General features: G+C 36.7%; 1 protein-coding gene across 1 annotated transcript in view; it reads right to left on the reverse strand.

Annotated features, from left to right (window-relative positions):
• Nucleotides 1–1,873: 1,873 nt before the first annotated feature.
• Nucleotides 1,874–14,327, reverse strand: part of LOC126470580 (popeye domain-containing 2-like) — a 625,481-nt gene continuing 613,027 nt past the window's right edge. The window contains exons 6-7 of the mRNA XM_050098534.1: nt 4,804–4,833; nt 1,874–3,079 (exon numbers count right to left, since the gene is read on the reverse strand). Of these exons, the coding sequence (XP_049954491.1) occupies nt 3,015–3,079; nt 4,804–4,833 (95 nt within the window). The 3' untranslated portion in view covers nt 1,874–3,014. The remainder of the gene's footprint in view (nt 3,080–4,803; nt 4,834–14,327) is intronic.

Genomic DNA, 14,327 nt, shown 5'->3' on the forward strand with positions numbered 1-14,327 from the left:
TATTGGGTTTTGTGTGTTTAATGTAGCTTTTGCAAAAGAAAATTGATTATAGCAATTTAATAACAATAAATAAAAAATAGTTTGCAATTGTTGCTTCACTATGTTAATTAGTACCTTGACTCATTCTACATGAAAATAGTATAGTTATTTATTTACAGATAGTTACGGGGATGACATAACTTTTGCAAAGAACATTATTTTTTGGTATCATGTAGCTCATGTATTTAAACCATCTGTGTAAAAATCAATTTAAATGAAACTTTTATCATTTGTTACTATGGAGCTGGAACCATTCAAAGTTTCAGCAGTGGATGCAACATACTGTGCATGACTGACTGTGCTTTAAGTGAGGCATTTAAATTAGTACCCATATCCCTGAATGCTGAAATCAATGTGTTTTGTACATGACCTGTGGCTGAGATGTAAAGTTGCTGTTATCATAGAGAAATAAGCTTTTATGATGCACAGCTTGGAAAGATGTTTGACTGGAGTGCAGAAGATGGATTAGAATGCACAAATGATGTTTGGTCTGTCATCTGGAACATCTTGTATATAAGTGAACTTCCATCAAATACCCAAGAAGCAAAAATATTTCTCTTTGCTGACAAAGTTAAGTATTATAATCAGACCAAATGGAGTAACCTCAACACCTGAAGATGTAAATAATAATTTCTCAAAAATTAATAACTGGTTCTCTGCAAATCAACTCCTACTAAGTACAGACAGAACACGATACATGAAATTCAGCACTTACTAATTAAAAATAATGCTTGATGGTAAATCAATAAATGAAACAGAGTATTCTAAAGTCATATTTTTATTGATAAAAACCTGAAATAGAAGTCACATGTTATAGATCATCTTTAATGTTTCAGCTCTGCAACTGTTGTTTTGTGGATAATATCAGACTTTGGAGATGAAAATGATGAGGTTTACTTACTTTTCCTATTTTCACACACTAATATCCTGTGACATCACATTCTGGAGTAACCGGTCATTCAGAAGAAGTATGTTTATTGCTTAAAAATGTATAATATGGAAAATATGTGGTGCCTAATCTAGAACTTCTTGTAGGCAGCTCTTTAAACATTGACAACAATCTCACAGTACACATACTCCAGTATGAAGTTCTACTTCAACAGTTACTCACAGTTTGAAATCAACGAGGTAAATGATTTACACTGTCCTTCATTCAAACTTGTTGGTGTGGCACAGGTATTCAGCCATAAAAAACTGACCACCTACCCAGTGTTGCAAGAATTTATGAAAGGTGTGTGTGTGTGTGTGTGTGTGTGTGTGTGTGTGTGTGTGTGTGTGTGTTTGTTTGTTTGTTTTTTAAGAGAGAGGGAGAGAGAAAGAGTATTTCAATACAAGTCCCTGCATTTTTATCTAAAGAGACCATTTGTTATATCATTTAAACTGTTCACATAATGCCACATTTTTTACTGAAGAGATGTACTATAATTACAAAGACTGACTTGTTCTGTATCGTGGCAAGAGGTTGCAATTATGATCCACGGGAGATAGAAAGAAACTAACTTTTCAATGGTAAGCAGCTTTCTAGTAAGCAAGTAAAGTATTACAGTTATGAATGAAAGAAACAGACAATCCTTGAATCTTTATTGCAGTTCCAGGAAACTGTAAACACAGCTTTATTTGAAAAGTATGCCAAATGAACTTCAATATTGTATACAATGTGTGTATAAAACAAAATATCTGCATAAAATATATACTAAATATTCATTTTCTACAATCACATTCATTTTTATGAACTCTGAGATTCTACAGAACATATTTAAATTACAAGGGAAAACCAAATTCAGCAATAATGTTGAATTATGACTAGCATTCTTACACACACAAAAAAAAAAAAAAAAAAAATCATTCAGGATTAAGACAATCAATCTTTCTTCTTTATTCATTCCTACAAAAATATACCACACAAGGAGGTATTTTAAAATAATGTCTTTTTAATCACTTCATTTCTGTGCAGTGACTAATAGTAATTCAGTAATTTAACACTGTTATTAACAAGTTAAATTCTGTATTATATTGTGGTACCACACCTAACACATTTATTTAAGCTAACATACTTGAACAATAACACTATTGCTCACACATAACTTGATCAATGAAATATTTAGCATGTGAATTATGGTCTGATTCATAATACTTAAATAAAGTCTGAAATTTGTTTCAACATACAAGTTACACATAACACTTGGACAGTTACAGTTTTCTGTTCCATATTCAGGGACTGGAAATGAAAACACACACCTATAACACTGGCGGAAAATATAGCTTCAAAAGATATTAATATGGAGCATCATCAGAACCATATGATTACAGTAAATGTTGACTTTCCACCTACGTTAACAGTTTGTAACATACATTTGTACAAAAATACATATTGTAAATTTGTTTGATTTCAACATCATGTGTTCTGTACAGGTACAGTCTGCATTAACGTAGTTGAAGCTCTCTTTTTGATCTTGCTGACTGATTTGTTTACACCCTTCCCAATGAATGTTGTCTTTCTTGAATGCTGTGCATCATTAATAAAACAGTGACATTTGATGCACACAGATGCAGTTATATCCAAATTTTTATATTTTAATAATGCAACCACTGGTTTGGTTTACATAAATCAGACTTTCCTGTCTCAGCAACTACTGGGTTAGAAACAACTCAATTTGAAACTGCTTAATATTTCAATGAGTGTTCACAGAAGGCAAGTCTTATTTGATACACACTATTTTGTACAAAATTAGTAAGTTGATCTTTATACTTTTTATTTTATTTTACACATCACGTATAATCAACATTTAGCATTTCTGCAAATGTTTTAGAGTTCAGTTAGACTTTAACCAGCTGTACATTGCAGGTAGAAAGTGGCAAAAAAGGATTCCAACAGTACCAGTACATAATATCATTATTAAAAATTTACGTACATTTTCACATTTCAGATTGTCAACACACATCCACATACATACAACCTGATTTCTAAACATTTTTCATACTGGAGTTTCATGGTCAGCCTCTTCTATTCGCCCTAATCTCCAAGCATTTGGGTCAGTTGCTGAAATATAAAAGTTGATTTAACAAATATAGAATGCAACAAGATACAATAATCTTTCAAAAAAGTAAGTATGTATCTGTCATTTAACTGCTGAGATATTGTATATGATTTTGCAAACATTTTAATGGGTAGTTGTTACATACCGGTTAACCAGTTTAGCAATTTAAATTCACAGCAATGTCGTTATGTTACTATTTTTAAATTGCTGTAATTTTATTGACTTGAATTTTCAGTGACAAGGCAAAACTGTAAAATATCTATTATTAATACCCTTTGCTACTGATCTGTAAAAGTTTTATTAGTTTTTAACAGCACTCAGAAAATTTTATATTGGGATGCAAATACCTCACTTATTTTGTGGATTATTGTAACATGAACAGGAATCAGTGCAATCACAATTTCATAATAATTACAAAACTAATCAGTTCTTTTCAAAAAGGCAAGAGATGCATTTTAAATTAGGAAAATAATTCATGTGAGAGTTGAGTACTAATCTCAGCATCCTAAAGTCCAAATCATCTCAGTCTCCTCCTGTTATTTATACACAATTACACAAACCTATTTGTAACAGGAAAACATGAAGTCAATCTGACACCTCATTCAGTGAGATGCATTTCCTTTTATGAAATAAGTTTTCCATTAAAATTTCCATGGACTGAGTTGTAAACTGGTGCATCATGAAACTAACATGAAACTTAGACTGTAGTTTTCAAAATCTGCATTCTCAGTATACTATTCCTATATAAACAAAAAACAAACAGCACTCTTGGTTGAGAAAGAAGTTAGAAATAGGAGTAGATTTTGCTTCATACGTAAGTCATAAGACTTGACTGTAAAAAAAAGTTGAGAAACTGTGACAAATTCTGTATGTTTTGTTTTGTAGTAATATATGTTGAGGAACTGAAGTTAAAGCTGAGAAGAAAAATTTGGCAAGTTTATAGTGTGTGTGTGTGTGTGTGTGTGTGTGTGTGTGTGTGTGTGTGTGTGTGTGTGTGTGTGTAGGGTTAGTTATTCCCCAGAACTGTGATTCATTTAATTTCTTGAAATTCATTAATTTTTCTGATAAGTAAGTTACCATCTTGTTATACCCCACAGTAAATTTATAACTTAGCAGAGTAACTGATAAACAGAGTGTACACAATAGATGCAAAAATTAGTAACTACTAGTGTCCATATTGGTCTACATTCTATCCACATTCCCCCTCACAAATAAGCAAAAATTAAAGACAGTGTGAAACAACATATTTCTGTGACATGCCACTAATAAAGCCTAAAAAACAGAATAAAAAATAACATAAAAAGACACTTATTCATGATATGAAACATGTGCAGCTATTAAGAATAACAGCATCAAGAAATCTATTTGTGCTCTCTACAGTTTAAAGATTTGGTTAATCTGATTCAGTTTAATGATGTTTCATTTGTGATTGTCCATTAATGATAACAGTGATACATTAAGATTATTAAAATCAATGGAATCCCTCAATTTCTCTAGCCCAAAGAATGTCAGAAGTCTTGACAAGGAAGCCAAAAAGCTAGAAGACTTCCTAAAACAGCTACAGTTTGTAATTTGTAGAGAACCAAATTTTAACCTGAATATACATTCTTGAAATAATGGACTGCCAGGATTTTACAAATGCTGTGAATTAACAGAAACATTAAAAACAAAAAGAAAAATCATGCTGAAACAAGGGCACTGTAAACATCCAATATTGTAAACTTACCACAATAATAGTACCTAATCCTAGGCATACCTAGGCAAAAGAAATACGAATTTTCATATTAAGTATAAATGGCTATTTATAAAATTATATGCAGCATTCACATCTTTTAACTCAAAGCGACAATAAAATATGTTAAATTAATAAATATTTTCAAAATGGCTAAATATCAGAAAGCCGTTGCAGTAACTTTATACAGAAAACACATCACAAAATAAACAGTAAAAAACTGCCAACACTTTGCAGTCACAAAAAACTAACTGGCATAAACTATTTCACTTCTACACAAATATATACATGTTCTATACAAACCTGATGAAGAACTGATTATTTTTATTTTCAGTACCTATTCTTTTATTCTTTAAGACTCAGGGGTAACACTGTTCCAGGAGGGATCCGAGAGTGGTTTTGGCATGGAGGGAGGGAGGGAGGGAGGGGGGAGAGAGAGAGAGAGGGGAGGACAGAGAGAGAGAGAGAGAGAGAGAGAGAGAGAGAGAGAGAGAGAGAGAGAGTGGTGGGGAGGAGAGGGAGAGAGAGAGAGAGAGTGGTGGGGAGGAGAGGGAGAGAAGAGGAGGAGAAGGGTGAGGGAAGATTATGATTTAACTAATTTGCTCTATGAACATTACAGAGGATGGTGACTGTCACACATGTAATGTATGTTTGTTACTTTCATTGTCTGTTCAGAATGCTACTATTGATGAACACTTCCAAGATAATGTGCACCAGAATGCCTCACCTGGATGTCCCATTTTTGTTATAGTTTGGCAGTGTTTATATTATAATGATCATGAATGTTTTCTTTTTACTAAAAAGTACCCTGCGATGGAATTAATACATTACTAGTTTCAGTACCACAAATTGTGAACAGTCTCAAGTCAGAATGTGGTGGTGGTGGTGGTGGTGGTGGTGGTGGTTGTTTTTGTGGGGGTGTCAGCTTAGATCTTAAAGTTATGTCACCATTAAAGCTATTAGATGAAGGATATCAGCATCTGTCTGTAGAAAACAAAAATAAGACATTTCAGCTGTTTCATCAACAGTAAGTATAATCCAATTGTAGTCTCCATTTCAAATGGCTTTAGATTCATTTTCCCATTTATTTTTATTCAAAAATCAGTAAGTTTTTAGCTCTGCCATTTGAAAAGATAAAGCCCTTCTATTTGTGTATAAACAATTTTTCAAGATCTATACTCTCAATATTTTTACAGAGTTCTCATATATAATACAGAAATAATTTAAAAGTTTCACATTTTATATTAAATTTGTAATTTTATGAGTTATGAGGATGTGCTGAAAAGTAATGTCTATGAATTTTTTATTCTGTCCTCAATATCAGTTGAAGTATTAAATGTCATGCATATTAATTGGTAAATTTCCAGTTTCACTGATGCAAGTTGCAACCCTTTGGTGCTAGAAGGCTCCGAATTGTTGTATGTAGTGTGGATGTGTGCAATGTAACTATATCAGTCCATGAGAAACAGTATGCTGTAATTAAGTTTCGAATTCAAACAGTTCATTCACACATGGAGCACCCTCTCATTAAGACATGAGTGCTGTGACATCAGGAAATTAGGGTAAATTGCTTTTTAGTACACACTTGTACATAAACTGTTTTTTGAACTTTGAAATTATTAAGGTACACTCACAAGAAATTAGTAAAAATATTGTAAGTTGAGACTTTGAAAAGTTAATGATTCACAAGAGAAAGATGTGCACCTTTATTTTTTTCCGTTTATGAGTAGAAATAACTGGTAAAAAGAAAGTTATTTTCACAGCAATAATTTTGACTGATATCAATGTCATGATTCTCTAGGCTGACTTCATATCCTAAATTTCAGAGTTCCTTTTTCTTCTTAACCAGCCAGTCAGCAGCATGTGACAGATGAATGAGAATTCTGTAATTTGGGTACCCAGTCAGCTAAAAATGCTTATAGCTAAGGCCAATGACTGGTGATCAGTGTCCATTATCCAATTGTGCACGAAATACAATTTTTTAACACAGTCCAGCATAATTTGGAGGCCTGTCACAATTACATTTTCATTTTATGTGACTGTCATGTTCTGACTGGAATCTACTCTTCCAATGAATTTCATAACTGAAAGGAAATACATAAGCTCATTTTGAGGTAATTCCTCAGAACAGTTTGTAGTTAAAAAAAATAAAGGAACAAAGCACAGCCACTTAAATGAATTTCTCATTGGATTTCCTAATCACTGTGTAATATTTATGTGCAAGATTTGCAAGAGTCATTCCAGTCTCAGGAGATATTGCATTGCTATGTACCAGCAGAACTGTATGAAACAAATTAATTTCACTGAGAATACATTTATCTTGAATAAAGAAGACTGTGGAGTGTGATACAGACATGAATGGATATTCACATTTTCTTGTGGCACTGATCTTGCAGAAGGGAAACAGTCCCTTTCAAAAAAGCAAAAAGCTGCAGAAATCTACTGTATTCTTTTACAAAGTTTAAAAATGCAAAGGTATTTTTATAGGTGAGGAAAATGAACAAAATATGAAAAAAAAGTCTCACTTATGAATTAGAATCAAAAACCGAAAATTAAACTTCTTCAAACTAATGCTGGAACTACAGAAGTTGATGCTGATTTTCATCACTAGATACCTCTTGTCAAAATCACATACATTTGTGTTCTGTAAACACTCTGAATGAAAACATGTAATGCTAAATATGTTGTCACATCTATATTCTTATGAATTAATATTGAGTTGAAGTAAGTCGTAGGGTAACATGTTTGTGTTCATGCATAACTCAGTCCACTAGAAAAGCAGGAAGATGGCTGCCTCAACCCAGTAAGCAGGCAGAAGATCTTTATCAGGATGTGTATACATGTATACATTTCCGAACAGCATCACCTTGTACTCCTCCCTTCCCTCTTCTTCCCTCCCCTCCCAATCCATTCTCACTGAATTACACTTTATGCATCAATCTTTTCCTTTGAGAGAGAGAGAGAGAGAGAGAGAGAGAGAGAGAGAGAGAGAGAGAGAGAGAGAGAGAGAGAGAGAGAGTGTTAGTTTTAAACAGTTTTGATCACTGGGCTACCTCACTTTTTATGTGTATCTTTTGCTCAGCACTTCCTCTGTATGATGAATGTTTATATGTTCTCGTGCCATTATTCCTATATTCAACATAGATAAGAGAACCCCTGTTTAAATTAATGTTAGGGAAACACCCTTAACATAAATTAAAAAAATTGTGGAACATATTATAGAAAAAATGTTAAAGCTAAATGTGATTACTAGAGAAGAACAAGAAATTCAGTTACAAACTATTCACAATCAAAGGAAAGGGGAATGGAGAAACTGACAAAGAGAAAAATGATATACATGAAGCAAAACAGTCATTTGTAAACAAGACCAGAAAATTGAGATATAAGAAATTAAGACCCCCCCCCCCCCCCCCTCTCTCTCTCTCTCTCTCTCTCTCTCTCTCTCTCTCTCTCTCTCTCTCTCCCCCCCCCCCCCCCCACCCCCACCCCACCCCCCACCCGCAATGTGTGCCCACAAAAAAAACAACCACACACACACACACACACACACACACACACACACAGAGTGCAAAACATGAAAATAATTTATGTCAAGGCTGCAGTCAATAAAATAGTTTATTACTGGTAACTGACAAGGCAATCATAGATTTATGATGAGTAGCTTGGCCTAATAAGGAAAAAGATAAAGAAAAAGAAGCTCTTTGTAACTATGACAAATAAACAAGTAAATTAATACATGTAACACTGGTTGCAATGGCTATAATGCACTGATCAACCAGAACATTATGAAAGCTCCTGTAATTTTGGAGTAAGTATGCTGATACGTAAGAAGCACATTAATGTAAGAGACACAGAGGATACCAAGAAATCATTCAGCTCCAGCTGGAAAAAGTGAAGAAGTCTGTTTGTTATCTGTTAAATTAAGCTACTTCCATAAACATCAGATTGTGAATATAAAAATGAACAGAAGGAATGATGGCAAGGTAGGATGTAACATCCCACTGCCAATGAGGTAACGCAAAATGGAGCACATGCTGGACTTGAGGAAAGAAGGAGAAAATCAACCATGTCCTGGACAAAGGAATCATCCTGACATTTCCCATAAATGATGTCGTGAAATCAAAGAAAACTTAAATCTGGGTGTTCTCTGGAATACAAGTTCATTGTCTTACTACTGCACTATCCCAATTGGTAAAATGATAAGAAGCCAATATCAAAGAGTTCAGGGTCATGCCATGTTTGTGTGCTGCCATTCTCAGTTTATATCAGAAGTCGACATATGATGGTGAAACTGTTGTTGTGACAAGATGCTTGATGTTAGTGCCTCACTAAAAATCAAATGCATTGGAGGTTTTTTTAATAGTTTTTAAGGAAAAGCAGAAAAATCTGTGATGTTCTTGTAGTCTTATCCTTCATATTTCATACATTCCCCTGCCTCTTTCTACACAAAGTGTAACAGTGTATTACAACAATTTGCCGCACTGCTGCACTCCTCTTTTCAAGAAAAATATTGAGGCACATACATAGTTACATTTGTATAAAAAATGTTATAAAAACATAGATTATCTCATTATTACTGCTGGCTTCTACGATCACATTAAGACTGATATCTTTTGCTATAAATGTGATATTTTCTAACAGGACAAATATCCATGCAATAGTGGTTTGAAAAACATGGTGACAACTATTTCAGTGGGCATCCGGCATCCTTAGATAGTTGTATATTGACCCGATCTCAGATGTTAGTTAACACTAGCTCAGAGCTCACAGACTGTCACCTCTTACTCTACAAGAACTATATTACCTGTACAGAGACAGTTGGTGCTATCTTTCTGCTATCACATATTGAAGGCTTGCATAATCCCATATGCAATTTATTGGGACTCTTTTGTGTGTTCTGGACCAACTAATTGTTGTGTATTCATAATGTTCTGGCTGAACAACATATATACATTCACATGCCACTTTATTGGCAAAACCATGCTGCTGGCTGCTAGTGTTTGAGGCATCATTTGGTTTTCAGCAGAGCATCTGTTCTATCATCTATGATTCAGTCAAAATACTGCTACATTTTTATTATGAACTATACAATATTTTTATTCAGCAGCACACAGGTTTCATTGTGATGACACTTTTTTGCCATGCATTGATCTCTCAGCTTTCACTCACATCTACAGCTCTACTCCACAAATCACTGATATATGAATGGTAGATGGTACTGTATTGGCCAGAGTATTAAAAGAGATAATAGTCATATCCTTGAAGCCACTATGAGACAAGGCAAAACTTCTTACAGTGATAATTACTTCATCTGTAGATACCAATGGAATCTGAAGACACAGTATCCATGACAGACACATACCTTTTATTCACTTTCAGATATGGAATGGTATTTGAAGTATGGAGAACAGGCACAAGTGGATCTTGTGTGGGCCACAAAAACTGGTTCCACAGTGTGGCACCACCAACCTGGACAGTGGAAGCCATACAAGAAGAATCCAAAATCTTGTTAGGCTCACAGAAAAGAGTTATTCTAGAACTAAGGTGTCACAACAGAAGGTGTCATCTATTCTCAAATATTGCTAGAATATATGATAACCTTGTGTTGGAATAATCAAGCAAATTAGATAAATTGATCAAATTGTTATTACACAGTGCAGAAGAAAGTGAACAGGAATAATGTCCTTTTGGCTGTACCACGAAGGAAACAGAATGGTCAGCCAACCAGATACCATCCACCATATATTGACCAGCAATCTGGGGAGTCCAGGTGTAGCTCACCCCATTGCATTTAGTAGTAGTTACTTTAGTTGTGAACCTAAAATATTTCTTGGGTCACCGAATATTTTGAAACAACTTATACACTCCTGGAAATTGAAATAAGAACACCGTGAATTCATTGTCCCAGGAAGGGGAAACTTTATTGACACATTCCTGGGGTCAGATACATCACATGATCACACTGACAGAACCACAGGCACATAAACACAGGCAACAGAGCACGCACAATGTCGGCACTAGTACAGTGTATATCCACCTTTCGCAGCAATGCAGGCTGCTATTCTCCCATGGAGACGATCGTAGAGATGCTGGATGTAGTCCTGTGGAACGGCTTGCCATGCCATTTCCACCTGGCGCCTCAGTTGGACCAGCGCTCGTGCTGGACGTGCAGACCGCGTGAGACGTCGCTTCATCCAGTCCCAAACATGCTCAATGGGGGACAGATCCGGAGATCTTGCTGGCCAGGGTAGTTGACTTACACCTTCTAGAGCACATTGGGTGGCACGGGATACATGCGGACGTGCATTGTCCTGTTGGAACAGCAAGTTCCCTTGCCGGTCTAGGAATGGTAGAACGATGGGTTCGATGACGGTTTGGATGTACCGTGCTCTATTCAGTGTCCCCTCGACGATCACCAGTGGTGTACGGCCAGTGTAGGAGATCGCTCCCCACACCATGATGCCGGGTGTTGGCCCTGTGTGCCTTGGTCGTATGCAGTCCTGATTGTGGCGCTCACCTGCACGGCGCCAAACATGCATACGACCATCATTGGCACCAAGGCAGAAGTGACTCTCATCGCTGAAGACGACACGTCTCCATTCGTCCCTCCATTCACGCCTGTCGCGACACCACTGGAGGCGGGCTGCACGATGTTGGGGTGTGAGCGGAAGACGGCCTAACGGTGTGCGGGACCATAGCCCAGCTTCATGGAGACAGTTGCGAATGGTCCTCGCCGATACCCCAGGAGCAACAGTGTCCCTAATTTGCTGGGAAGTGGCAGTGCGGTCCCCTACGGCACTGCGTAGGATCCTACGGTCTTGGCGTGCATCCGTGCGTTGCTGCGGTCCGGTCCCAGGTCGACGGGCACGTGCACCTTCCGCCGACCACTGGCGACAACATCGATGTACTGCGGAGACCTCACGCCCCACATGTTGAGCAATTCGGCGGTACGTCCACCCGGCCTCCCGCATGCCCACTATACGCCCTCGCTCAAAGTCCGTCAACTGCACATACGGTTCACGTCCACGCTGTCGCGGCATGCTACCAGTGTTAAAGACTGCGATGGAGCTCCGTATGCCACGGCAAACTGGCTGACACTGACGGCGGCGGTGCACAAATGCTGCGCAGCTAGCGCCATTCGACGGCCAACACCGCGGTTCCTGGTGTGTCCGCTGTGCCGTGCGTGTGATCATTGCTTGTACAGCCCTCTCGCAGTGTCCGGAGCAAGTATGGTGGGTCTGACACACCGGTGTCAATGTGTTCTTTTTTCCATTTCCAGGAGTGTATTTGTTGAAGATGCAAGTAATCATCTATGTGGTGAGTACTCTTAAGACACACATTTCATTTTAGAGGTATTTAAAAGCCCATAAAAATAAGAGTATAGTAGTAAGATGCACATTATCGTTTACAATGAAACTTTTGACAGAGACAGGCAGGTAAATATGAAGGCCAAGGTACTCATCACCGTGTCAGTTGTGCCCCATGCAAAAATGGCAAAATCATCGCTTGTCCTTTTTATTTACATTCCCCATTTCTTGTTGTGTGTTTCATCAGAAAGCAAAATGAGCATTATACATACTCTCCTCTTTTCAAGTGCTCTCAATAAACTTTAATTTAAAGAAATGAATGAGCAGTAGATATAGTTATGAGCAATGACCATACAGCAAAACACAACTCATGTCTTTGTAGACTATCAGATGTGAAATACATAGCTTTGGTATCTTCAATGGTTCCAGAAATATTTTAGGTCAACTCTTCAGGTTACTCAGCCTGTGTATGTGGATTCATCAAATTTGACTGTAGTTAACAATCACATTCGGTACTGTTGTACTACTTGAATCGCTGTAAAAGATAAAATATTAATTTCTTGCTGATGAAGGAAATACATCATCACCATCATCATCATTAGCACCTACATATTTCAAACCATACCTCTTGCAGGCACAAATATTTGACTATACAGAATGACATTTTCACTCTGCCACAGAGTGTGCGCTAATTTGAAACTTCCTGGCAGATTAAAACTGTGTGTCAGGCCGAGACTCGAACTCAGGATCTTTGCCTTTCATGGGCAAGTGCTCTACCATCTGGGCCACCCAAGCATGACTCACGCCCCATCCTCACAGCTTTACTTCTGCCAGTAAGGCAAAGGTGCCGAGTTTGAGTCTCAGTCCAGCACACAGTTTTAATCTGCCAGGAAGTTTCATTTGGCTATATGCTCATTGCATTTGATTTAAGAAAATTTCAACACATAACAAACTAAGTTTTTTATTTTCAATAAATAATGTGGAAAATTAAAGCAATTGAGTGACATACTAGTCAAATACTACATTCAAATTCTGGTGCTACAAGACACAAGATATGATGATGACGACTGTCACTTTGATTCAGGAAATTACAGAATTTACACAGGCAAACCATTGCAACTGGAACTGGGTTTGGGGAAAAAAACATACATTCAGTATTGATCATTAGTTCACTTTCTAAAAGAATTTCATTACTATCAATCAAATCAGGGAAAATAGCTCATTCATTAATCAATACCTATGCACAAACGAAAAGTTATGAGCAGAAACAGCCACATAAAGTTGGGAGAATTCTGGGAATTACTGGGAGAAACTACAACTGCTATTCCCCTTCACCATATTAAAATGTTGTTGGGAGACTAACTCGAAAACTGACAAGGAAAAGAAATTCAGAACATCTTTAGGACTGTACTATGCTCATCAAAGGATTAATAAAAATGGAAAGAGACTAATCAACTTTTGTAAAGCCTTTGGACTGAAACTGATGTCAACACATTTGGAGATCTCCATATCTTTATCTTGGAGGAGGAGGAGGAGGAGGAGGAGGAGGAGGAGGAGATTAGTGTTTAATGTCCTCTTAACAATGAGGTCATTAGAGATGGAGCACAAGCTTGAATTAGGGAAGCCTGGGGAAGGAAACTGATAATGCCCTTTCAAAGGAACCATGTATTCGAGCATTTGCCTGAAGCGATTTAGAGAAATCATGGAAAATCTAAATCATGATGGCCAGACATGTGTTTGAACCATTGTCCTCCCAAATGCGAGTTTTGTGTGCTTACCACTCTGCCACCTTGCTCAGTTCTTTATCATAGAAAATTTCAAATAGATCATATAGCCATTTCAAAGAGAAATAAATGACAAATTTGAATATAAAAGTAAAATGAGGAGTCATCAGTTATGATCACCACCTATCATTAATTGAAGTTAAATTCCAGTCAAATAGAACTAAACTGAGAATAAGTAGAAATCCAAGAGATGATCCAGAATTTCTTAAACAAAATTTGAATATCTTCCATGCAAACATCCTCAGCCAAGAACTTTCCAGCTGGTCAGAACTTAAAGATACTCTCCTACAAGCTTTTCATTGAACTGTTACTACCCCCTCCCCCTCATAAGAAAGCATAAACATAGGTGATGAATTAATAAGTGATGTGACCATGGACCCAAGAATTAAAAGCCTGGAATACTGAAATTCCCACAAAAATGCACAAA

This window comes from Schistocerca serialis, chromosome 3 (assembly GCF_023864345.2).
Source record: "Schistocerca serialis cubense isolate TAMUIC-IGC-003099 chromosome 3, iqSchSeri2.2, whole genome shotgun sequence".
Taxonomy (NCBI): domain Eukaryota; kingdom Metazoa; phylum Arthropoda; class Insecta; order Orthoptera; family Acrididae; genus Schistocerca; species Schistocerca serialis.